Raw genomic sequence first — 27,425 nt, forward strand, 5'->3', positions numbered from 1 at the left:
CTTCCATCCTTTTCCTTCACGCGGTCGAGTCCCCTGATCAAATTTTTAAATCCTCGCGCTTCTCCATGGCAAAATTTTGTCTTTAGTACCTTCAGCAGCTGCCTGGAATTCAAAACCACTTCGCTCTCCCACCGGTGTAGAACCTAATCCTCCAGTTTAAGGAACCGGCTTCCGGAGACCAGCCAGCCGCGGGAGCGCAAATCTCGCGAGAAAGGGACCATCCATCGCGGTACTTCCTTGTTTCCAGAATCCTTAGCGCGAGGCGGAAACATACTCTTACCTTCAGCTTCTGTGGATTAGAGGATTTTCACTGCGTGCTCGTTTTTTGCCTTCCGTGTTGCGGTTTCTGGAAATGGCGGCCCCGGAGCAGTCCCTGCCGCCGATGTCAAGGGGATGCCAGAGCTCTGCCTCACTCTCCCCACCGCGGGGCGACCGAACGCTTTTAGTGAGGCACCTGCCAGCCGAACTGACCGCCGAAGAGAAAGAGGACTTGCTGAAGTATTTCGGGGCGCAGTCGGTGCGGGTCCTGTCAGATAAGGGACGACTGGTAAGGGCGCGCCCGTCCCAAGCCGCCGGGGAAGGCCCTGGGCTAGTGACTGAGGGGGTCGGGGGGGAAGCTTTGACAGAAGGAAGTAGAATAGAGTGGGAAAATGAGCTTGGGTAGTGGGGTCTTCCCTGTCTTCTCTCTTTTACGTTAAAATACCTTGCGTACCAAGTGAAGTTTTAAATGCCTTGACCCTGTGTTAGTCACTGCGCTGTAGAAAAAAGCAGTGAAAAAGTCAAGGGAGAAGAATGGAAAATCGCTTCTGCCCCTTTTCTCACCCATCTTGAGAATCTCAAGAAACTCCTCTGAATTTGGGAGCATTTCTTTTAGACGCAGAGTACTCTCAGATATGAGGTACAAAGGACTTTTTAAAAATACTGGATCATTTATAAGCCACTGTTCAGACATTCATTAAAACAGAGGAGAAAGTACAGAAGTAAGTTCGGTAAAGCAGTTACAGAATTTCTACGGGAATTTTTAGGAAAAAATTCTGAAATTTTTCTGACGGAATCCATTGGAATAATATTCTAAGACTATTAAAGGTTTCTACACAGGAAAAAAAAAAGTTTCTGCACAGTAATTTACAGTTACTTCATTTGCTTTTATACCTGAAGATGTTTTAGATCGATTTCTCTCCGTTAAAATAGTGATGGTGATGTGAAGTTTCTGCAAGATGGTCTGGGTCTGTGATTCCGCCAAATGTCAGTGGTTTTAGTCTCACGTGTTTCTAATATGCAAACAGGGTTGAGACGTATTGAGAAGACTGACCAATTTTGGTCAATGTGTCAGGTACACCAGAAAATACAAATAGTTTATGTGTTCAGTTTAAGTACTCTTATGTCATCTTGGATTAGATTAGACAAAACTAGAATGTGTGATATAAATACTCAAGCAACTTGTAAATGTTTTAATAAGCGCTGTTAAGAATGATAACATTACCCGTTGTAATGATTCATTTACCTTTGAGTTACCTTTCTTTTTTCTTCCCTGATGGTCTTTAAACTGTTTACAGTTTATATTTTAAAATAGACTTCCCCCACTGAACTCTTATTGCAGGGGTAAAAGAGAAAGGTACCATGCACTTGATGAATGGTTTTCTGTGGTAAACATTTTTAAACTTTGTATTTGGCTGTATAGAGGGAAAATCTGTATTATAAATTTAAGATATTTTGTTTAAGGGTTGTCCTTTGGTAGAGTAGGGGTTTTAAACTTCTGGTCTCTTGAACTATTTGAAAGTATATAAAGAAAGCATCCTGTGTGTGTGTGTACACCTTTATAGAAAAGGCTATGTAGCTATTATCTCAAGGAACTCTGATACAAAAAAGATTTAGAACCACAGTACTGAAATTAATAAAGTTATAATGGTCTTGATTTTCCATCCTTTTCCATGACTTTATTTATTTGTGAAATAACTGTCAGCTGTTAAAGTCAGACTTAGGAAAACCAGATATTGCAACAGAAGTAATTTGTACCTTAATTCTTTTTCAGAAACATACAGCTTTTGCTACTTTCCCTAATGAAAAAGCAGCTATAAAGGTATGACTTTTTTTTTTTTTTTTTTAAACTAATAAAGTCATCAGCAATTTCCTGTTAACTAATTTTTGTTAAAAAGATTTTGGACTGAGGTATTGGGTTATTACATTACCTGACATTAAGGGCAGGAGTCAAAGGATGTTGGGAAAGGTAGATAATTAATTCAAATGTTACATATTAACTTTGAAGAGTTGAGCTGTTTCTATGGAAATTTTTTTTTTTTTAAAGATTTTATTTATTTGACAGACAGAGATCACAGGTAAGCAGAGAGGCAGGCAGAGAGTGGGGGGAGGGTTCAGCAAGGAGGCTCCCTTCTGAGCAGAGAGCCTGATGTGGGGCTCGATCCTAGGACCCTGCAATCATGACCTGAGCCAAAGGCAGGGGATTTAACCCACTGAGCCACCCAGGTGCCCCTGGAATTTTTTTTTTTTTAAGATTTTTTATTTGAGAGAGAGGCAAAGCATCAGGAGGGAGAAGCAGACTCCCTGCTGCATGGGAATCCTATATGAGACTCAATCCTAGTATCCTGAGATTATGACCTGAGCTGAAGTCAGATGCTTAACCAACTGAGCCACGCAGGCACCCTGGAAATATTTTTAATACAGTTGAAAATATGATTCTAAAGACAGGGTCAAAAATGGAGTTTCTTGAATCAGGTGAATGGATATGGTTGCCCAAAGGAAGACAAGCCAGGAAAGGAGAATGGGAGGGAGAAGTTAAAAAGAAAGTTGAACTAGAAAAGAAATTTTCATCGTTGCAAAGAGAAGAGAGTTTTAAGAAGATGAGGTACTGTGATGACACAAAATGAGGAATGAATAGCCTGATGAGTCAAGGGTTTTTTATTATGAAACAATAGAAATCACCCAAATTCTCATCAATAAAGGGAAGGGACAGCTTATATTATAGTATATCGGTAGCCTGTACTAGTCTCAAAGAATGATGGTCAAACCAATATATATTAGTAAGGAATGTAGCCTTGATAGAGTACATGAATAAAGTTGGCAGACATTATGTATGAGATGTAATGGATTTTTGGAAATCCAATAGTACCTATGTTTATGGATAGGAAAAAACTGTGGCAAAGCTATACACCAAATTGTTAATCAATGTCTTTCTGTCAAGGTGGGATTATAGAAGACTTTCACATTGTATGTATTTTTTAACATTATAGGATTTTTTTTTCAGAAGAAATTCTTGTAAATATGGCATAAGATATTATAAATAAAATATGGTAATGAAACCCACGTTGTTTTATGGTCAACATTAACTTAGAGAAGAGGATGTGGTGCCAGTCATTGTCTTTGGGAAATGTTTGTAGTAGAGAAGTAATGAGAAGATAATAGCATTAGTATGGCTTTTAGGTTACGGTGCACATGACTGATAGATTTTTAAAAAACAAGGGTAGAGAAATCTTTAAGAATAAAGTAAGTAGTTGGGCAAGATGGGTAAATTAGTTAACATTAAAAGTGAAAAACTGTATATCCTTGAAGAGAATAGGTTTGGTACCCATTTTGCCAACAAGAAAGTTGAAGCAGTTGAGCTCAGATGCCCTGTATTTCAGACAATCAAAGGTTCACTGGTAGTGAAGAAGTCTAGAATTGATTTAGGGACTTGTTATTGAAATAATAATAATGTTATTGAAACATTTTAAAATGAAACAAATAAGGATGCATAAAGATGGTAAAATAAAACTGTAGTCCTAAATAAGGCTTATAGGTCTATTTATTAAAAAAATTTAAATGCTTACAGTGTGGTAGATGCTGCTTTAGGTCTTGGGATAAATCGGTGAATAAAATATTTACAAAAAAGGAAATAAAAATTTATGTCCTCATTGGGGCTCATATTCTCAAAAGGGGAGGCAGATTATAAATAATAAACTTAATTGTTTAATATTTTAGAAAATGATAAATGCTATGGAATAAAAAGGAAAAAGAGCAGTACAATCAAGAGTGCGAGATGGGGATGGTTAAGTTGCAGTTAAGGTGATTAGGGTCATATTTAATAATTTGAAAAAGGTGAAATTAGCTAAGGGAATATGTGGATAAAGTACATTCTAGTCTGATTAATGACTGGAATAAGGGCACTAGTATTGGAGAATGCCTGTTCAAGTAAACTAGAATGACTGAAGCAGACGGAATGAGGAGGATGAAATTAGAATTTGAGGTCAGAGAAGTAATAATAGATGCCATATCATGTAGGTACTCTAAAGATCCTGGATTTTACATTTTACATTTGAGTAAAATGGGAAGGTACTAGAATATTTTGAGCAAAGCAGTAACATAATCTAATTTATATCTTTAAAAGGATGTGTTGAGAAGAGATGGGAGGCAGGAAGAGTAGAAATAGGGAAATCTCTAAAAAGGTTATGGTGGTAATTTAGGTCAGAGATGATAGATGTTTGGACCACGTTAGTAAGAAGTGATTAGATTCTGGATATATTTTGAAGGTAGAAGCAAACAATTTCTTGATGGCTTGGGTATGCAATATGGGAAAGAAGTCTTATGTATGTTTCCAATATTTTTGATATGAGTAAGTGGAAGAATGGGATTACCATCAACTGAATGTGAAAGCCTCCACATAAAAAACATTTGGGGGGGATGAGGATAGAATATCCGTGGTCCAATTTCTGAAATGTCAATTTTGAAATGTTTGTTAGACACTTAGGAGAGCTTTCTGGTAGTTTGGATATGGTTTCTTGAACTTTGGAGCAGGTTTGGGCTGAGGTTAACAAGTGGGGAATTAGCACAGCATTGGGATTTAAATTTAGGATGGTGATTAGATCACTAAGATAGTAGCTAGAAAGAGGACCAATAATAGAACCCTGGAGTATGCCAACATTTAGAGTTTGAAAAGGCAAAAGCCAAGAGATTAAGGAGTAGAAACCAGTGAGCTAGGAAGAAAACTGCAGGAAAGTATGATGTTTTAACATCAAATGAGGAACATGCATCAAGGAGGAAGTGATCAACTGTTAAATGCAATAAAAATGAAGACTGAAAATAGACCATTGGCTTGGCAGTACAGAATTTGTTGTCTGAGTTGGAGACTGGATGGGAGGAGAGGGATTTTAGGTAGAGGGCTTAGAAAAAGAAATTTTTTTTAAGATTTTTTAAATTTGAGATCGAGAGAAAATGTGCATGAGAGAGGGCAAACAGTGGAGAGGGAGAAGCAGGCTACGCATCTAGCAGGGAGACCAATGTGTGGCTTGAGCCCAGGACCCTGGAAACTTGACCTGAGCCAAAGACAGCTGCTTGACTGACTTAGCCACCCAGGCGCCCTGGTTTAGATAAATAATCCTTAAGGAGTTTTACTGCAACTGTAATTAAAGAGGGAAGTGAGCAAAATGGGGTCAATAGATGAATAAGAACAGAGTAGGGTGGGAGAAATAGAAGCATATTTGTGTGCTAATATGGATGAATCCATACAGGTCAGAAAATTAGTAATGTAGTTAAGAACATTCCCCAAACAGAGTAGAAGAGAGTTGATGGGTGGATGAGAGGGTGGGATTTAGTATACAAGACAAGTAACTGGATTTAAATGAAAATGTGGGTAATTAATACTTTATAACAGTAGGTTGATGATGTGGATTCATTAGCTTGTAGATAGGCATTAGAGTGGGAATCTGAAGTTCTCATCTGATTGTTTCAGTTTTCCCAAAGTAGGAAGCAAAGTCCTAGGCTAGAAGAATGGGAAAGGAATGTTGTGAGGCTGAGGAACAAGGAAAAAATAGAAAATAATAGCTTAGAGATTAGTAGAAAAAAATTAACTAAAAATGTGGTTAAGTGTGGCATCATTTAGGTTTCATCTCCAAATTTTGTGGTTGTGGTCATGAGTTTAAAGTGAGTCCAGACTGATTATGTCTGTTTTTCTAACTATTTTCAGCTGCCTAGTTATAGGGAGATTTTGATTTAACCAGATGTTGCTTTTACTGAGTGGTAGGAAGCAGTCCTTTAGTAAATGACAAAGGCTAAGCACCCTGAGATTGGAAATGGGTAAAAAATAGCCAGGGAAATATTAACAGCATTCACAAAGATCATGTAAAACTATTTGGAAATGTTCCCTAACAAACAACTTTTGATGCAGTTATAAAATATTTTACTCTTATTTTTCCAACTGAAGGCATTGACAAGACTACATCAGCTGAAACTTTTAGGTCATACTTTAGTTGTTGAGTTTGCAAAGGAGCAAGATCGAGTTCATTCTCCATGTCCCCCTTCAGACACTGAAAAAAAGAAAAGGTATGTAGTTAGGTTTTCCTAACATTTTAAAATGTTTTTTAATCAATTGTATTGTTGTTTTTAGACTAGCAGGTAAATAATTAAACATAATAAATGATACATGTCTCGATTGAAATTAGTACAGTATATTTCTTTTTGTTCCTAATTATGCATTAGGAGTCTGAGTATTGATTTAATATTAAGTAATCAGTGTGAAGTGGGAAGAGGGTGGAGTGAAAAGTATTCAGCTTTAAGTGGAGGAATATAACTAGTATAAAATCCTTGTTGTATTACAGAAAGCAGGGTGTCATGGATAGGCATGCCCTTTGAAATCAAAGACTGGTATTTGGTTCCCAGCAGTAACTCTTTGTAGTTACAAAAACTTTACAAATTTGCCTTATACTGGTGATTCTCAGAGTGTCCCTGGGCCAATGGTATCATGTAGGATCTTGATTGGAATACAGATTCTTGGGCTTTACCCTAGTCCTGTTGAAATTGAAATTTGGGGATGGAAAGGGGGAATATAAGGCCTAGCAGTCTGAGTTTTAACAAACCCTCAATTTTTTACTCTATTTCTAAAGATATGATCAACTTGTATTCTGTATTTTATAGATGTGATGACCCTGTGGAAGATGATAAAGAAAAGAAAGAACTTGGTTGTTTAACCATAGAAAATGGAATTGCACCAAACCATGGGTTAGTGTTTTTTGTTTGTGTTTGTTGCTTTTTGATTTGTTGTTCTGAGTGTGCGTGTGTGTGTGTGTGTGTGTATTGCAATAAGATACTTTAAAGGATACATTATTATGTCAATCAATATGTTGGTTAAAGATGATGAGGTGTTAGAGTCTGTCACTGAATTTGGGTTCATTAAAATGTTAAGAGCTATAAAACAAGCTCTGGTAAGAAATACCTTATTTTTCTTTATTTCAATCAGAAAGCAATTTTTTTTTTCTCTTTTTAAAAAAGATTTTACATATTTGAGAGTGTGTGTGCTCACAAGCATGGGGGGGATGTGGGGGACAGGGAGAGGGAGAAGCAGAATCCCTGCTAAACAGGGAGCCCAATGGCCCAGTGGTGGGGGTAGGGGCTTGATCCCAGGACCCTGAGATCATGACCTGAGCCAAAGGCAGACACTCAACCAACAGAGCTACTCAGGGACTTCAAAGCTATTTTTTTCTTAAATGTACTTATTTGGGATTATAAGGAACAAGGTAAATCTAAAAGTGCTGAATTATTTGAACAATTATGTACTTCATCAGATTACGTAAAAATGTTATTGATATGAAACTTACTAAAACATGATAAGCATTTTAAATATTTTTTTAGGCTGACTTTCCCTCTGAATTCATGCCTCAAGTATATGTACCCACCACCTTCAAGCACAATCCTAGCAAACATAGTAAATGCTTTGGCAAGTGTGCCTAAGTTTTATGTACAGGTAAGTAGAATGAAACTTACTTTCCCAAAGTAAATGCTTGAATAACTTGATAAGTTATTTTTCATGCTAATTTCTTTACTTTTCATAATAGCATTAATCAGACTAATTCTAACAGGTAATGGTATTACAATTATTTAAAGGTATCTTCTCAGTTTGGGCTGGCATAACTAAGTATCATAGACTAGGTGGTTTATAAGCAAAAGAAAATTATTTCTCACAGTGCTGGAGATTGAAACTGTGAGATTAGGGTGACAGCAAGGTTGAGTTCTGGTAAGGGCCCTCTCCAGGGTTGCAAATGGCTGTTTTCTCTTTGTATCTTCACCTAGCTGAAAAAAGGAGAGAGCTCTTTGGGGTCTCTTTTATAAGGAACACTAATCTCATATTCATGGGTGTCTACCCTTGTGACCTAATTACTTCTCAAAGACCCTGCCTCCTTATACCTAAACCCTGGTTAGGGTTTACTATGTGTATCTGGTTGGAAGTTAAGTCCATTGCAAAAGGTAATGAAATATTACTACATTCGAGTAAAGGTTTTTATAAACTGTGGCTTAAAACTTGTTAACATGTTTAATATTAATACTAATAAACACAAGATAATTTGGGAAGTGTATGGTAATTTTTGTTACTTGATCATACACCTTTAATGTGGAGATTCTTTCTTAAAGGAAAAAACATAGTGAACACCTTAGCAATGCTTGAAAGTATTGACAGTACAAAATACTTTGAAGTACAAACTATAGATGATATTTATTTTCTTTAATATGCTTCTTATTTAATTCCATAGTAGTTGGAAGAAAGACATAACATTTTGGTAGCATTTACATTGCAAGAACATGCTATTTTTAATGAGAATAAGTATTTATAATTGACAAGCATTTTAGAAAGGGTAATCTTCTGAGATACATCAGTGACTGGTAACAGCCCCATTCTGGGATAAAGCAAGACGTAGCCAGCTTTTGCGCCAAATCAGGAGTATAGTTATAGCAGAGTTTTAAAGTACATAAAATATGTGAGTTGAATTATCATTTTACTATGCAATTTTCAATGTTTTGTTGCTTTCAGGTTCTTCATCTTATGAATAAAATGAATTTACCCACACCTTTTGGACCAATTACTGCACGCCCTCCCATGGTAAGAAATATCTTAAAATTGTAAAGATTTATGGGGCACCTGGGTGGTGCAGTTGGTTGAGTTGCTCTCGTGATCTCAGCGTCATGGGATCAAGTCCTTCATTGGACTCTGTGCTCAGTGTGGAGTCTTGTTTTAAGACTCCCTCTCCCTCTGCCCCCTGCCCATAAATAAATAAATCTTATTATTATTATTTTTTTTTAGATTTTGTTTATTTGTCAGAGAGAGCTAGATAGGGAGAGCACAAGTACGGGGAGCGGTAGGCAGAGGGACAGAGCAGGCTTCCTACTGAGCAAGGAGCCTGATGCAAGACTTGATCCCAGGACCCTGGGATCATACCCCCTAAGTCGAAAGCAGACACTTACCCAAGATGTCTCAATAAACAAGTCTTTGAAAAAAAATGATTTTTTTTTTTTTTTCTTTGAAGATTCACAACTTCTCTTCCGGAGATGGGATTGTTGAGGCCAACCTTCACAAATACTGAGTCACTAGCCTCTAATGTGCATTGAAAATAAGGGACAAGTATAAAGTTAACATACTAATGGTAGTTAAGTGGAGAATGCTAGAATATGAAAAAGATGCTTTTGGTAATAGAGGCTCTCATTTCTACCAGTGTTCAGTCCTTTGACCCACAGTGCTCTTCCATTTTATAAAATAATTGCATTTGACAACTTAATTATGTAAAATTTCTGTTGTTCTTGTTTTATTCCATATAGAGAACATCATTTGCAGAAGAGAAGAAAGGTTGCTAATAACTTCTATTCAGAATTTACTATGAAAATATATCTGTAATTTAGATAGTAGTCTGTGTCTGCTACTGAACTATTCTAGTTACTATTTTGTTATAGTACCTGGTAATTGTCTAGATAATAGCAATGAGAAATTATTTTGAGTCCTAACATTTAAACAGAATTTGCTTTTCTGTTATGTATTGCATATTGACTGCTTTTTCTGATGTATATACTACTAGCGTCACTATTTTTCTTTGCAATCCCAACACTTCAATATCTGGTACATTACAGGAATATCTGTTAAGTTTAGGCTGCTATTAACATAAAACTCGAATCTTAGTCACTTAACCCAGCATAAGTTATTTCTTGTGCATGTCAACTCCATTCCAAAAGTAGGGCAGATGACTTTCTATTTAGTCATTCAGAAGACCTAACTTGTTTTCACTCTGTGCATATCCCAGAATAATAAAGGCATTATCATACATCCTGCAGATCAAGAAGGAAGAGAGGATTATGGATGGAATTTTTTTTTTTATGCTAGCATTCTGTTGGTTAAAACTCATTTACATGGTTAAATCCAGCTATAAAGGAGGTTTGGAAATTTACTCCAGCTAGGTGCCAAGGAAGAGGAAACAAGTTTGTAATCAAATAGCAATCTTCTGTAGCAGGTGTTCTCTCACTGTGGGTTGAATGTGTCATGAGGGAGAGAGATGAGAATAGAGTATCTGAATGAAGATGGTTTTTCTGTTCTATAAATATCATAGATTACCATATGATTACTGTTTTTCTCTTAATTAGTATGAAGATTATATGCCATTACATGCACCTCTTCCACCTGCATCTCCTCAGCCACCAGAGGAACCTCCTTTGCCAGATGAGGATGAGGAATTATCAAGTATAGAATCAGAATATGAGAGTAGTGATGATGAAGACCGACAGAGGTTTGCAATATCAAATAATATTTGTTTCGATTTCAGGAACAGAATATGAGAGAGATTCTTTTGCTCTTCTTAAATTTTACCTTAGAAGAATTATAAGAACTTATAATTCTTCCATAATTTGGGGTCATTAAAATTTCTCCCAACCTCCCCCACCCCTCAAGCATATTGTAATAGGTATAGATTAAGATCTAAGAATGTATATCCAGACCTAAGGAAAAAATTCTTGGATCATAAGTAATTTTTTAGATTGATTATTATGGTATTATAAAGTGCATTTGATCCTCATTATTTGTGGATTACGTATTTAAGAATTGTCCACATTCTAAAATTTGTTTGTAACACCCCAAATAATACTTAGTGTTTTTATGGTCTTTTGCTAATGTGGGCATGCACAGAATGGTGAAAAATTTGAGTTGCTTGATGTGCACATTCCTAGATGAGGTAGAACAGAGTGACATGCAGTCTTCTTATGTCAGCTCCAATACCGTAAGCAAGTATCCTTTTTGTGGTCTATTTGATACCAAGCCTTTCACATTTTTTATGCTTTTTGTTGGTGAATTTGCTGGTTTGTTTGTTTAGATTTATTTATTTATTTGACAGAGATCACAAGTAGGCAGAAAGGCAGGCAGAGGGGGAGGGGGAAGCAGGCTCCCTGCTGAGCAGAGAGCTCGGTGCAGGGCTTGATCCATCCATCCAAGGACCCTGAGATCATGACCTGAGCCAAAGACAGAGGCTTAACCTACTGAGCCACCCAAGTACCCTGGTGATTTTGCTGTTTAAAGTGGTCCACAAGGGTAGCATTGAGGTACTGTCTGATGTTTCCAAAATCAAGAAAGCTGTGATGTGCCTAATGGAGAAAACATGTTAGATAAGTCTTGTTCAAGCTTGAGTTATAGTCTTTGTGAATTCATTGTTAGTGAATCAGCAGTTTATAAAATAAGATGTCCTTAAACAAAAAAAACAGGAAACAAGGTGTGTGTTGATGAGTTGGTGAAATGTTAGAGCACAGGCTTATAGGAGCCCTATCCTGACTTTCTGGTAGGGGCATTGATTCATTATTCACTAATTCTTTGTGAAGACTTTATAAAACTTAAGTATCTTAAATAACAAGAATAAGAATAGATTGTATTCATATTTTTTCAGCTATTCCCCTGAATTTTATTCACCTCAGAATAAATTTCCAGAGCATTTCTGTGGGATTTTATATAAAATAGTTCATAGTAACTAATGCAGAGGAATTTTTTTGTTGTTGTTGGTTGTTCTTGACACCTTACATGTATTTTATTTAAAGATTCTGGTGAGAAGTAGTAAGTTGTTAATGATGTTAAGGTGTATTATCCACACATAGCCTAGAACAGGAATATGTAAATATTTTCTGTATAGGGCTAGAGTTCTGTTGTAGTAGGAAAGCAGTCACAGACAGTGCCTAAATGAGTGGATATGACTGTGTTCCAGCAAAACTTTCTGTTCACAGAAAGAGGCAGCTGGCTGACTTTGCTCCTAGGACTATAATTTGACAACCCCCAACCTGGAAGTTCACTATCGGCATATGATAAGAATCTTTTTTTTTTTTTTATAAGGTTTTTTTTTCTAATTTTTAAGTAATTGTTATATCCAGTGTGGGTCTCAAATTCACAACCCCAAGGTCAGGAGTCACATCCTCCACCAGTTGAGCCAGCTGGGCACCCCGAATGTTAAGAATCTTAGGTAACTATGTAGAGAAGTCAGACACAGGAGTGGTTGACATGAATCAAAACCCAAGCAGAGAATCCAAGCAATATTTACAAATAATCAGCAATAATATGACTATTATTGAGTCAATGTTAACTTAAGTAGTTGCTCAGCATGCATTCTTTCTAGAGAAAGAGTTAAAATAAAAATGTAGATGGAGCCAAAATTACAAAAATGAGGTGAATAGAGTGTCTTGAATAGAGACATTTAGGAAGTCTGGCAGTTCTTGATAGACTATAACTTTTACTTGTTGATAAATAAAGAACAGTATAAAGTGTTGCCTTGGGTTCATTACATAACTTCTGTAAATTTTACTTTCTTTATAAAAATAGTGATAGCAGTTTCAGGAATGCTTTATGCAGACTGGCCAAAACCTTTTTTTGTTGTTTTGTTTATGTAGGTTTCCATTTAGGGATATAGTGAAGAGCTCAGCAAGTAATTCATCTTGAGTAATGAGAGTAAAGTTTTTCCAAGAAACAATCTCTTTCATGCTTTTCTACTATCTTATGGAAACGTAAAATAAAACAAAACCATACTATTTATTCAGCAAATATTTATTGGTTTTCTAATTTATGCCTGGCAATGTTGAGAGGCTTAGTATATTCTGGATGAGCAATTTATGAATAGAAACATGTTTGTATAACTGGATTTATTCATAAAATTTTTGGCAAACATTGGTTGTTAAGAAGCTTTACAAATGTATAGCATGTTGTCTTTTTCGTAACTTAGTTTAAAGCTTATTTTAACCACATTTGTAGGTTTACATTTTTCCTCACTTGGTTTAAAGCTTATTTTAACCACATTCTCTCCCTTTTTATTTTGCCTTTAAATTTCACAAATGTAACTGTAGAAATAGAGTTATGACTAGTGGTTTTGAGCTTGTGCTCTCTAGGAACACTGTGTTTGATTCTAGGAAGATAACAAAAATGCCTAGACAGGACCTATTTGAAATTTTACACTCTTAATGAAGATAAACTGGGTACAGTGTATCAATTATCACACCTTGATAGTTACTTATAAAAAGCTGCTTCAAAGTATAGTATTGAAACTTTGTTCTAAGTTATTCTGTTTCTATAATGATTCATGTGTAACAGTTATGAAAATGCTTTAAAATAACTTCAGTTTAGACTAATTAGAATAAGAATCAAAATTAATTACACTGTATTTGTAAGGTCTTTTGACTATCAGTCAAGAAAGGCAGTAAAGTTACATAGGTTGTATTACGGTATCCTGTTCAACTTTCTGGCATCAAATACAACCTTTTTATTTAGACAATTAATAATTTTCATAATAAAACATATCTTTAAAAGATAAATTGAGGGGAACCTGGGTGGCACAGTAGCATCTGACTCTTGATTTATGCTCCTGTCATGCATGGTCTCAGGTTGTGAGATAGCCCTGAGTCAGTCTCCACAATCAGCAGGGAGCATGCTTAATATTCTCTCTCTCCCTCTCCCGTTGCCCCTCCCTCTGCTTGTGTATGTGCACACACACACACACTCTCTCTCTCTCTCTCTGTATCAAATAAATCTTAAAAAAAAAAAAAAAAGATAAATTGAAATTAAATATATTCCCAGTCCCTTTAAAGATGAAAGTTGGGGACGCCTGGGTGGCTCAGTTGGTTAAGTGGCTGCCTTCAGCTCAGGTCATGATCCCAGCGTCCTGGGATCAAGTCCTACATGGGGCTCCTTGCTCAGCAGGGAGCCTGCTTCTCTCTCTGCCTCTGCCTGCCTCTCTGTCTGCCTGTGCTCACTCTCTGACAAATAAATAAATAAAATCTTAAAAAAAAAAAAAGATGAATGTTGGCCTAGAAAACTCAGAACTTGAGCTTATTGTAAATTATTTTAATTGATGGCTTAGAAACTATAATTCTGCTATATAAATCATAATTTGTAATACAACATGTATAATTTATATTTATAGTTCATATTATGTGCTTCTACATGAAGAATTTCTTGTTTTTACTTCCCCTTTTCATAATGTAGAATGACTAAACTAATGGAACTAGCAAATCTTCAGCCCAAAAGGCCAAAAACAGTAAAGCAGCACCATGTGAGAAAAAAACGAAAAATAAAGGATATGTTGAAAACACCTCCATCTGCTCCGCAAAGGTAATTTTGTTTTATGAAATAAGTTTCCTGTGTACTTTGTCTACATGCTTAACTCATGTCATTTATAAACAATTATGACAAACATTTTACTTACCTGTCTACCATGGAACTCTATATATTTTAATATATTAATCACATAAAATCAATGTTAATTGCAGTTTCATTTAGCTATTCTACAGTGTAAGTTTCCCTTGAACTTGTAATTAGCTTCATAAATTGAGAAAAGAGTTTGTTAGAAATCTTTTTTTCCATTTTGAAGGAATAAATCCTTAATCTGTGTTTTTTAAAATTTCACATTAAGTATGTGTTTTTCTTACCTATATATGTCTTGATACCATAGTCCCATGCTTTTAATACCTATTGCAGCCCTGAAAAATTAAATAACATAAACCAAATTCAGTTTTCCAGTAGCCACAGTAAAGGATTAAAAAGCTGATGAAATTAATTTTGATAATATATTTTATTTAACCCATTATATCCAAAATATTATTCCAGCATATAATTAATACAAAGAATTATTGATGTGTCACTTTTTTTGTACAAAGTTGTCATAGCAGTGTGTATTTTATATATTTTAATTTGGACATCAGTATTTTCATGTGCTCATTAGGACAAATGTGGCTAGTGGCAATTCTGTTGGATAGTATAGCTATGTTATATAGTAATGTAGAATATAGTACATAAAAATACTTATATTAAACATAGAAGAATGTCTTTGTATATTGGTAAATTTCCTTAAGTTTGAAATCAATAGTCCTCAAGTATTGTTTCTGTCATTTAGTGAGTGATACTCCTTAATCTCAGTCTCCTTGTTTAAGTAGTAATTTAATAGTATCTGTATTGAAAATTTATTAGGGTTTATTAAAGTATTAAATGTAAGTTATATTGTGCAATGCCTGTGGTGTAATGAGTGCTTTGTCAGTGTTAATTTAAGGTAAATAGGAATAATGTTTTACTTAGGATTTTATTTGCAGTTGGAAAGTAATGCTGTCACTATTTATAAACAGTTTACATCCAGTTCTGTTACCTTCGGATGTATTTGACCAACCACAACCTGTAGGTAGTAAGAAAATTGAATTTCATATATCTACTGACATGCCGTCTACATTTAAGAAAGATCCAGAAAAAGAACAAAATTGTGAAGAACAAAATTATGGTAAGCATATTCTAGTTCTCTAATATGCTGTGTAAAAATTCTTCTCATTCTGCTTTTTGTATTAGAATTAAATTTTTAAAATTTGCAGTTAATCTTCCTTAATATTGTGGAATATTATCCATATTGAACTTTTTCATATAACTAAAATTAATGCTTAATGATGAAACCATCACTGTTGCCTTTTGCTAGTAATGAATTTTAGGGTGAAAATTGAATCTGGTTTTTGCTGATATTTACACTAAAAATACAATGAAGCAGTTCTGCTAGTGATTTATTTTTTCATGTTAGATGTGATGTTCTGTGATTTTATTAGTACATTTGTACTATAGATGAGGAAATAAATTGTGACTATTGTGTGTATTGTAGATTTTATGTAAATTTTCTTTTTTACCCAAAAGACATTGGAGATTAATTACTAAGGTACTGTTCTTAGCTTTAAAGATAATTTATTAAAATTGCAGATATTTGTTCTGTTAATTTTAGGCATTAATTTGATACTATGGTGAAATTCCTTTGTTAATTTCATAAATAATACAAACTTACAGAAAAGGTAACAAAAAGCATATAGTGTAAAAAATTTAAGAAGTTTTACCACCTCAAACCCCACTGTCCTCTGTCTCACCACCATTGTTAATAATTTAGAATATAGCTATTCTTCTGGACCTTATTCTATACATGTGTAAACACATTTTCTCCTCTTGTTTTAAATGGGCATAATGTTTTATGTAGTGTTTGCCATTGACTTAATATTGACTTATTGAAAGCATACAGTATAGCAGGCTCTATGCTAGGCACTAAGGAACAAGTTAAATGTGGTATCTGATTTTTAGGAGTTTAAAGTCCAGAGGGAGTAGCTTAAAGTTTCAACATAAAAATACGTACCTTTTTTTATGATTGCATAATACTACATCGTACAGTTAAATCAATCTGTAATCATGCTTTGTTGGTAGAAGTTGATTGTCTGTTTTTTTACTATCTGAGAAACTACTGGCACATATATTTTTGCATATATATCTTTGAGCATTTGTGTGACTATGCAGTTAGAGTTCCAGTAAGTGTTGGAAATGTAGTGAGTAGAAAAACTGATTTTAATCCCTCTTTTTCAAGGTTAATGAGAAGATACTGCCTTTTCAGATAGCTTCCCTATTATTATTAAGGAGAATAGAACATATTTTATTTAACAGTTAAACTTAATTTGTAACTTTACTGTATTTCAGTGTATGGTATGAGGCCTCCATCTGTACTCTTGTCTTGGCCTGCCACCATTAGGGGTGGGTTTGGGTTAGCCATTGGGTCATAATCTCTACCAGAGGGGTAGCATGTGCAGAACCCCTGCTCCAGAGCACAGTGCCTATCACAGAAGAGCAGCTGATAAACACTGGCTGTGAGAAACAAACAAGATGATCCAAGTAAAATGCTGGGCATGGTGCATATGTCTAAATATTAGCTATTATTGTTTGTTGAATAAATGAATATAGGTAGGGCATGGATAGCTCCTTTTTTGTTTGTTTCAATATTTATATTTTTCTTTTTGTATATTTTTGTTTCTTATTTCATGTTAGTCGCCTACACACTAATTTTACTTTTTTAAACTTAATTTACTTAAGGGTGTAGACCACTATGAGATGGTGACAGCCCTACCATGACATCCCTGTCTGGTAGTAATATTGAAGTAACAGTAGAAGTGGACTTGAGTTTTTCTCTTATTGATACTTCCAGGCCACAGGAGATCTATTTGTATATGTTTTTCAACATGATGAAGAGATTTTATAATCTTAAGTTTAGCATGTTCTTTGCATCATTTGCATAGCTTTTTAGTTTTTTGTTTTTTTTGGTAGAATGACTAGAATTTTTCTAGTGAATATTTAACCTTACCCTTACTGTGCCAGTTTAATTTTTGCTGAAGCTAAAATTCATATTTTATAAATGAAATCCATTATATTGCTAAAATTAAAAAATTTGCAGTGTTTTTGAATTTTCCTACTTGAGTAATTTTTAAAGTGTGAATACTTGTTTTTCTTTATTTCTTATAGGATCCAGGAGTAATATTGGTTTCTTTTTGGTGGGAGGGTGGGAAAAGGATTGATGAAGGTTTTTTGGTATCCTCAAACTTCCATTTGTTTTATGATTTCAGGATTTGTGCTGATCTTAATCTTTTAATCATCTTTGATAAGACTGAAGATTGAAGGCTGTTTAATTATATTCTGGTGTAGCACTATGAAGTCTTCAAATCCATTGTATAAATAATGTTGAGTGACCACGTTCCATTACAGAATGAGTGCCTTTGCTACAAATTTCTTTCATATAATTATTAATAGTTCAAAGTGGACAGGTTAAACATAATACTTATTATTGACCCCCTCACACACACACACATATGCGTGCACATTCTGCCTATCTTGCGCAATACACTTTATCTTTTTGAGGTGTCCCTCTGGTATCTCAGACTAAATACATTGAAAATGAATTCATTTTCTTTCCACCTTGCAGGGCCTATGAGTAGCACCACAAAGCAACCATTTGGCTGTTTAGCTATTGTCTGGCTGTTTTCATAATATGGTGGCAGAGTTTTAATAGCCATGACAGAATCATATGGCCTGCAAAGCTTAAAATACTTGCTATTTAAACCTTTACAGAGAAAGTTTGTCTACTCGGTTCTAAAGCATTGAGAAAAACACTGAAGAATTTTAGTGCCAAAAGATATTTTAAAGACTAAAAATGGAAAACAAGACCTGTTTTGAAGGGAGGGAATTTTTAATGGCTGATGTTAATGTTAACTTTTAGATTTACCTGCTGCTGAAGGTGATGCACCCAATGTAGGATTTGGAAAAATCTTCCCGAAACCTAATTTGAACATCACAGAAGAGAGTAAAGAGGACTGTGATGAAATGCCATCAGAATGTATTTCTAGAAGGGAGTTGGAAAAAGGCAGAATTTCTAGAGAAGGTAATTTCATGAAATAGACCGATGCTTATTCCATTTCTCTGATGCATCAGAAACAACAAATCTCTTCATGTTCTTTACCTAATTAAGGCATACATTTCAAAACCTCTTTACAAATAAGGTTTTTAATCACTGCTTTTTTTTTTTTTTTTTTTTTGTGAAGATTTTGTTTATTTATTTGATAGAGAGATAGCGAGAGAGGAAACACAAGCAGGGGGAATGGTAGGGGAAGAAGCAGCCTCCCTGCAGAGCAGATGTGAGGCTTCATCCCAAGACCCTAGGATCATGACCTGAGCTGAAGGCAGATGCTTAATGACTGAGCCACCCAGGCACCCTGCTTTTGGTTTTCCTCCCCATATTTTTTAGGGAGGAAAATGTGTCTCGATAAAGTGTTTTCAGTCTATCTGTGATTGGAAAAAATATTTTTGTTTTCATTCCTAAAACTTTTTATATGTAATCTTTTAAAAAATCAAGTGGCCTATGGTCTGGAATTTTGTATTCCAAATACGGTGGATGTATCATTACAGTTCTGTGTTTGAGAAACATGCAAAGCAGTTGTTTAAAAAAAAAACAGTTTCAATTATTTGGTAATTGAAGATCTGTGTTTAAGATTTTATATCCAACATGATAGTTTCTTTACTTCTAGAAGAATTTTTTCTGTTTTAGTACATTTTAGGAAATTAGGGGTTTTAGATTGTCTCATAGCATTTTATAGTATTTCCCATGATAATGGGAAATAAACTTCCAACTAGCATTTTTACATAGAACATCTGTTGTCAGGAACTGATTATTGATACTACAAGTAGTGGTACAGGGATTTAGAAGCCACAGTTTGTATGAAATTAGGTTTCTTACATTTGACTGTGTTGGTATCTGGTGGTTTGGGAAATTAACTTTAAGCAAGATGATAACATTTATTTGCTTTATTTTTTTAATAAGGTTATTTTATCGTAAAGGAGTTTCAATAGTAGATATTTTATTGAACAAATTTTTGTTATTCTAGGTGACCTGAAATTTTTAAGTTTTATTATCAATACAGATTTTTAATGAGTATATTTATTAATAACATTGCTATTAATGGTTATGGTTTTGAAATTTTCATAATGCTTGTTCTATTTAACACTTGTATTTGAATGTTATTACAGTTTTTCTTTAAGAAAATTAATGAAAATATCCTAATGTGTGTCCTCCTTTTTTTTGCTTTTAAATAAGAAATGGAAACACTCTCAGTTTTCAGAAGTTACGAACCGGGTGAACCAAACTGTAGAATTTATGTAAAGAATTTAGCTAAACATGTTCAAGAAAAGGTAAATTGAAATTTGTCAATTGACTGTATTATTTTACTTCTTTTTTCCCCCCGAACCTTCTTACTTGTCTTTTTCTTATTAAAATTCTAGGACCTTAAATTTATTTTTGGGAGATATGTTGACTTTTCATCAGAAACACAACGGATAATGTGAGTCATACTCTCAAATAATGTTTTGTTTTTATCTGTTACAAATTAGCCCTTTATTTAATCCCAGCACTTTCCCTTTACAGATAACAATTACAGGGAAAAATTGCTCTTGTCTGTTGCATAACTTTTAGATATCTAAAGCATTAGTCAGCAGAATTCTTCATAAATGGACAGGTAGTAAACATTTTATATTTTTATTTTATTATAAGCCATACAGTGTCTGTCAGAGCTCCTCAGTTCTATTTTTGTAACATGAAGGCAGGCATAAATAATAGACTAATACTTATGTCTGAGTTCCAGTAAAACTTTATTTATACAAAGAGCATAAATTCCAGCCTTAATGCCCGGTTCAGAAGCAGTGGGTCTTAAACTTTAACCTACATAAGAATCACCCGAAGAGCTTAGTAAAACCATTTCCTGGATCCATCTAGGTTGACGTAGGGCCTATAATTTGTATTTCTAAAAAGCTCATGGATGATGCCAAAGCTGCTGGTCCAAAGACTATACTTTGAAAACTACTGCATTAATGATCTATTCAGGAATATATATAGTAGTCTGGCAAAATTTTTCAGATTCTTAACCTTGGAAGTAACTTCCCTTCTTTTAATTGGTCTTCATTAACCAAGGCTCCCAATTTTGTGGGAGGAAAAGAGAGGGATATGATTTGTAAACGATATAAAAGCTAATGTTTAGAGTTAGGATTTCATTCTTTAAATTGCTATAATTAGTTGGCTGCAAAGTATAAAAGACCCTCAGCCATATAAGTTAGAAATAGGGAAAAGTAGAAAAGTTAAAGAGATAGACTTTGAGTTGGAGGTAAAATGAAGGACTAACTGGAACTAAGTTTTATTTTAGTATTTTTAAGTCTTATCTGGCCTGTTTATACTCAGTAGTAGCAGATCTCTTTTCTTAGCAGTATACTAAAAGTTTCTTTTGCTACTTTTGCAAAGTACTGGTCCTTTTTCTTGTTGCTACCTTTGAATCATGATTATAAGAAACAGAAAAAAAAATGTATGAAATGTTTCATTTACATAGGTATTTGTATACATCCATTTCTTCTATTTTTAGTATTGCTGCAATTAGAATTTGAGGGGGAAAATAATTCTATATGTGGAGAAAGCTGTATGTACATCAAAATCATAAATAAATTGTTTTTCTTGGGACTAGTGTGAATTTTAAAAATTGCTGCATTTTTTAATGCTCTGTATAGACTATTTTGATTGTAGGAAGTACTTTAGTTGTAAATTATGGTCTGGTTTTTCTGATTTTTGAATATCATTTTCCCAAAAGTATTGAAAAATGAATATGTTATGGAATAATAGAACATTACATTTGGAATAAAAAAATCTAGTTTGTGTTTTTGCTCTAATTTTAGCTATCTTTATGACTGAAGAAGTCACTCTCTGTAGACTTCTGTACAATGATGATTTTGACTAGATGATAAATAAGGTCATTTCCTATGCTGAAGTTCTGTGTTACTTTTCTTTGGTTCCTCTCAGCCTTCCTATCTCATTATGTAGTTGCTTTTTGTCTCTTGGGTGGATAATATTGAGTTGGCTCTATGAAATATTTTAAACATTGAAATATGAAGTAAAAATTTAAGTTTGCTTTTATAGTTTTTAGTATTATAATTTTTAAATTATATAAATACACAACATAGTTTTGAAGGATAGGTATAAGCTCATTATCAGACTTACTTAGAATCAATTTTAGAACAGTATACAAAACATAACTCTAGAAAGTCTGAGTAATGTTCTAATCAGACAGTATTGTCATTTTTATTCAGAAATAGCAAACATCTTAAATGTTCAACACATTTTCCTGTGATTAGAATTGTTTGATACTCTTCAAATCAAAATCTCTTTTTCTTCTTCACTTCTAGGTTTGATATTCGTTTGATGAAAGAAGGTCGCATGAAAGGACAAGCTTTCATTGGACTTCCAAATGAAAAAGCAGCAGCAAAAGCTTTAAAGGAAGCTAATGGATATGTTCTTTTCGGAAAACCTATGGTGGTTGTATCCTTTAAATAATCTGTTCCAAAGACACTGTGTTTTTTAGTAGAAGAGTATGTGAAACTAATTTTTTTTTAAAGATGTTACTTATTTATTTGGGATAGAGAGAAAGCACAAACAGAACTAGAGTCGCAGCAGAGGGAGAGGGAGAAGCAGGCTCTCTGCTGAGCAGGTAGCCCAATGCGGGGCTTGATTCCAGGACTCTGGGATCATGACCTGAGTCTAAGACACTTAACTTAGCCACCCCAGGCCCTTCTTGAAACCAATTTCTAAGTTACCCTTTAGAAAACTGAACAATTGGTATTCTGGCTTGAGATTAGTTATAAACATACTTAACTGGGTCACATGGGTGTAAATAAAGGAACCTCAGTGGCATGAAGGTATTAAAATTTAGCCATGTCTTTTTTTTTTTTTTTTTAAAGATTTTATTTATTTATTTGACAGAGAGAAATCACAAGTAGATGGAGAGGCAGTCAGAGAGAGAGAAAGGGAAGCAGGCTCTCTGCTGAGCAAGAGCCCGATGCGGGACTCGATCCCAGGACTCTGAGATCATGACCTGAGCCGAAGGCAGCGGCTTAACCCACTGAGCCACCCAGGCGCCCCCAAAATTTAGCCATGTCTTAACATTTCATTTATATACTCAGAAGCACATTTTTAGGCTAAGCCTAAAACACTACAATATCTACAAATACACTTGGAGTCATTAAAAAAGATATGATTCATTGTAGTTTTGTTTTATGTTTTATTATAGTATATTTCATATATCTATTTGAAAATTTTAATGACCAAAATATATCATTGGTTAAACATTCTGCCTTTAGTAGTTAATATAGTTTGCAAAATAGAAATCAGTGGGATAGATGGAGTCAGGGTCCAGCTGTAAAAAAATATGAAGTAAAGGTACATTTTTTTACTTTAGCAAATCATGGGCAGTAGGTAGGAGGCACTCAAGAAAAATTTTTTTTGACAAATGGCTGAGAGTAGGAAGACAAGTGTAAGAGACAGATTTTAAAAACTACTTCTATTTTACATTAGGTAGTCTTAATAATTATTTAGAGAAAATAACTGTCCTGTTCGTGAAAGAACCTTAATTTTTGAATATTAGCAGTTTGCTCGATCTGCTAGACCAAAACAAGATTCTAAAGAAGGAAAAAGGAAGTGTTAAAAATTAATGAAGGTAAGTGTGGATATAACATAATGAAAGAACAAGACTTTCTTGAGATAAAATAAAGGAAATATAAAAGCCTGCTTTTTTATAATTCAGGTATCTCCTAAGGTTTTTTAAAGGATACTTAATCATTTGATCCATCTATCCATCCAAGTCTCTATCACTCTCTTTGTGTCACTATGCAGCTAATTCCCAATAAATTTCAAAATTTTAACTACAGACTAAAGTCCATCTGTATATAAAATTAAGTTTGGAGAATGGATTTATGAGGGGAATATGTCTTTGTCTTAGAGCTTGTTCAACCTACAGGAAAGCAGTGGTTCTTAAACTTTAACATATATTACAGTGACCTGAAGGGCTGATAAAACTGTTACCTAGGCTTCTGTTCACCCTCACCCAGAGTATCTGATTCAGTAGGTCTGGAGTAGGAACCTTGTGTAATCAGTCATGCCAGTTTTCCTGTGCTGATGCTGGGAAAGTGTCCACCAAGCCAAGACATGTTGGTCATTCTTAACAGGGCCTCTGAATTCACATTACTAATTTCATATGTCACAGAAATATTTACATTTTTTTTGTGGAATGAAATCTTTTGCTTTTCAAACAAGTAATTTTAATGTATTCTTAAGTAATTTAATGGTTAAAAAAGATAGAATTAACCATTTTAAACTTCAAAGTTTGTGTTACTGTTTGATTTAAGGCACTTGAGTGGAAACATTTTTTGTTTTATTTTAAATCTTTTTATCTTTATATTTGGAAGAACATGAAGTAACTCCGTCAACTTTAATGGTGTTAAGCTAAAAAAAATCACATAACTAAGGAAGAATTTTGATTAATGTTTATTTCTTTTGAAAAGTGCCTTAAATATTTGAATTTTGTGAGATACCTATACTGGTATAGTCAGAATTCTTACAAATACCTTAGTGGAACGGTTAAAAAATTAACAGTTTTCAGTGTGTGTTTAAAAAAAAATCATTTATTTATAAATCTAGTGTGTGAAAACTGAGAAAAAAAATTAAACTGCCTTCTGCTGTTCTTCTTTAGAAGCATTCCTGCGTAAATACTGCTGTATTACTGTCATACAAAGTGTATCCTTTCTTGTTGTATCCTTTTTGGGGCAGTGTTTTCTGTTTTTCCTAGAAATGTTTTGTCCCTCCCCTACTCATTGATTCAGATTAAGCAATAATTTTTTATAATTTATCCAATGAGATATTTTAAAATTAGCAATGTTGACTGGACAAATCACTTACATGTTTTTTAGATCTGTTGCTGAATTTTCTATGCTGTTCTTGAGGTTATGCAATTTTTCCAGAGAAAGTTAGTGAATCAGGTCAACTTATTTACTTGGAGAATGTATGCATCTGCTTCAACACAGAATTTAGTCTTGTTTCTTATATTTATGTATTTCCTAAACCTGTTTAATAACATATGCTTTCTGTTTTATGATATATCTGGTTTAGGGTGTTCTATATAATGTATTGTTAAAATTGGTTTGGGGAAAGTATTTTTTCTTTAAAAAAGTATATATATTGGAAATTAAAATAACTGAATTTCTTTGTAAATTCCAAGTAAGAGTAACAGACTTCACTTCTGAGGTTTTATTATTGATATTTCCTTTGAAACAGAGAGCAAGTAGAAGTATTTTTTTCCCCTCTTTTTCTAAACAAAACAAAAGGAATGAGAAAAGAGGAACAGAGGAAAGAAGATATAATACTGACTCAGGGTAGCACATTAAGTGGAAAAAAAAAAAAAAAATCTGGTAGGTATATGTAGTAACAGTGGTTTCCAGACTGGCTGAGGACCATAATTACCCAAAACAGTGGTTCTTAATCTTGGCCACGGTTGGAATCACCTGGGAAACTTAAAAAAATCTGATGAAGGGAAGAAAAGACTAAAATGTACCTGAGTTTCTCCCCATTTTGATTAATTGGTCTGGCGTACAGCATAGATACTGGAGTATTTCAAACCTCCTAAGTGTGACCCAGGTTGAGAACTATTGAGGAAGGATTTTTACATTCAGAGATTGCTGGACTCTCTCCTGAAACTAATAAATCAGAATTTCTCAGAATAGGACCAAGAATCTAATTTGAAAAGGTGTCTTTAGTAGTTCCAAGGGGTGACCAGTTTGGATACTAGTTTGTTAGATTAAAATGGTTAGATGCTTACTACAACCTAGCCATCCAACCTTCTCTGTGTAGGAAAATCAAGAATTGGAGCCTCTGCATTTCTTGCAAATCCTGCTATTGCTAGTACTAGGAACACAATAAAAATTCTGTTAATAATTTTAATCACTCAAGAGTATAAAAATTTATAGATATTTAAATTGCTGGTTTTTATAGAGACAATTAAAATGTTTTTTTAACGTTAATCAGTTTCTGTATAAGCTGTTTATTTAGACAATTAAAAATTTTTAGTACTGACATGATTCACTAATTTTCTAAATATAAACATGTTAGCTTTTAGTTATTTTAAAACTTATTAATAAACTGCTTTATAATCATAATTATTTTTAATGAACTCTTATGGTGTTTTAGGTTCCTTTTGATTCCATGTCTTCCAACTGCTTTCCAACTTTAAGGAAAAGAAAGTGACACCTGGATTATGGAACTGTGCGTAACAGCTTTTAAAGTATATTTAAAAATTAAATCTATATGCATTTAAATCAGTTTATTGGAGATATATTACATGTATTTTAATCCTCTTCCTCATATATAATAAATTATTTTCTTTCCAATAAAATAATGTTCTTATTTTTTTTTATGTTTATCACATTTGGAAAGTGTAGTTTGATAATTGCACAAAATTTTGAAGGTAAATTTTTCAACAGAAATTTTCTTTTATGATTATAGATACTGCCCTTTTTTCACTCTTACCTGCATACCAATTCACTTAAACATGCTTTTTTATAGTAATATTACTTCTTACTTCTTATAATTATTTTAGGAGTGGTTATATTTGTCTGGCTATGAATTTTGTTGTTTTTTTATTGTTGGTTTTTTGTTTTTGTTGTTGTTGTTTTTAAGTAGTGGGAGATTTCCCCTGCTTGAGGGAATTTGTATCTTGCCCTAATTTAGTGTTTTATTTTGGTGCCCCCAAATCGATCAGATTATCACCTAAGGTTGTAAATGTTTCCCTTACAGAATCTGTTATCTTAGTGAAATTACCTTCATCTATGTGTTAAGGAAACTGATATATTTAATTCTTATTAATACTGTCCTGTGAGTATATAATAATAACTTCACCAGAATCAATGCCCAAAGACTTGGTCTTTGTTGGAATGTTGTTGTGAATCACAGCTTTTTCCTCAAAGCATTGTAAAAGTAAGGAAAATGGGAATTTTAATGATAGAATTTAGAAGTATGGAGAAGTGAACCCTAGAACATGCTCAGTTTTAGATGTCAGGTATATGAAGAAGAGGTAGAAGCCAAATGAAGGTATCTCAGATAGGAAGGGGTGGTGAAATGTAGCAGATCTGTTCTTGACAGATTTCTTCTCGACAAACTGATTGGATGAATGGAAGAAATGAGAAGAGGTATTAAGGAGAATTGTTGAGAAGAAGTTAATATAGTGAGAATTTTGAACAACTGTGTTGGAGAGTCTTGCTCTTAGAGGGATGGAGAAATGGACTGTTAATGCAGGGGGATGTAGTAGCAAGCTTTTTTGTTTTGTTTTGTTTTATAAAGATTGAAGATACAGCAGGTTTGTGTGGATTAATCCAGTAGGACTAATCCAGCAGAGGAAAAGACAAATATGATGCAGGAGGGAGAAGGAGGAGCTATAAATACAGTATACAAATGAAGTTAGTTTTAAAGATGGACATGTAAACATAATAGCAGTGGGAGAAAGGTAGATTATGAAGGTCCAGATATTTGTAGTTTGCTAGATATATAGGAGGAGCATGTAAAAGTTGTATTATATTTTTTTAGTGAAATAGGAAGCAAGGTCACAGAGGGAAAGAATATTGGATTGAGGAAAGAAAAAGGTATAAAATAGATACTTCGGGAAGTGGCAGAGTGAATAGATTATTGGAAAGATGGCTAGGTAGTACTTAAGGAGGTCAGTTGAAGTCTGTTAATTTAAATGAGACTAGTCAAATGATTCTGTATTTTCAATTATGTTTAGCCTTGGTGTTATCATTGAGTAGACAAGAGTTGAATTTAACGAAAGTTGTGATTATCCTAGATGAATACAACAAAGTGGGAGAAAGGAAAAGGTGTTGGTATATTCAAGGGAATGATTATAAAGAAAAGACAGAGATCTGGGTAAAGAGCAAAGTGAGAAAATGAAGGTTGAGAAATAATAGGAAAGTGGTATGATCAATT

General features: G+C 34.0%; 2 protein-coding genes across 5 annotated transcripts in view; both read left to right on the forward strand.

Annotated features, from left to right (window-relative positions):
• RNPC3 (RNA binding region (RNP1, RRM) containing 3) lies at positions 1-25,845 on the forward strand. Of its 4 annotated transcripts, none has more exons than XR_009345568.1 (16): positions 1-547; positions 2,033-2,080; positions 6,194-6,312; positions 6,904-6,987; positions 7,618-7,729; positions 8,792-8,860; positions 10,387-10,529; positions 14,246-14,371; positions 15,379-15,527; positions 18,312-18,473; positions 19,683-19,777; positions 19,868-19,926; positions 21,809-21,941; positions 23,044-23,115; positions 24,148-24,862; positions 25,638-25,845. XR_009345568.1 is itself a non-coding variant. In XM_059138314.1 (15 exons), the coding sequence occupies exons 1-14, from the start codon at positions 353-355 to the stop codon at positions 23,101-23,103; spliced, it is 1,554 nt and encodes a 517-aa protein (XP_058994297.1). In that variant the 5' UTR covers positions 1-352; the 3' UTR covers positions 23,104-23,115; positions 24,148-25,845. The 4 variants fall into 4 exon arrangements, 2 of the variants coding, with proteins under 2 accessions (XP_058994297.1, XP_058994298.1); XR_009345569.1 differs by having other exon boundaries at positions 24,148-24,191; positions 24,779-25,845; XM_059138314.1 differs by having other exon boundaries at positions 24,148-25,845.
• Positions 25,638-27,425, forward strand: part of LOC131810402 (pancreatic alpha-amylase) — a 40,538-nt gene continuing 38,750 nt past the window's right edge. Inside the window, exon 1 of the mRNA XM_059138312.1 lies at positions 25,638-25,712. Coding sequence (XP_058994295.1) covers positions 25,705-25,712 — 8 coding nt within the window. The 5' untranslated portion in view covers positions 25,638-25,704. The remainder of the gene's footprint in view (positions 25,713-27,425) is intronic.

This window comes from Mustela lutreola, chromosome 10 (genome assembly GCF_030435805.1).
Source record: "Mustela lutreola isolate mMusLut2 chromosome 10, mMusLut2.pri, whole genome shotgun sequence".
NCBI classification, from domain to species: domain Eukaryota; kingdom Metazoa; phylum Chordata; class Mammalia; order Carnivora; family Mustelidae; genus Mustela; species Mustela lutreola.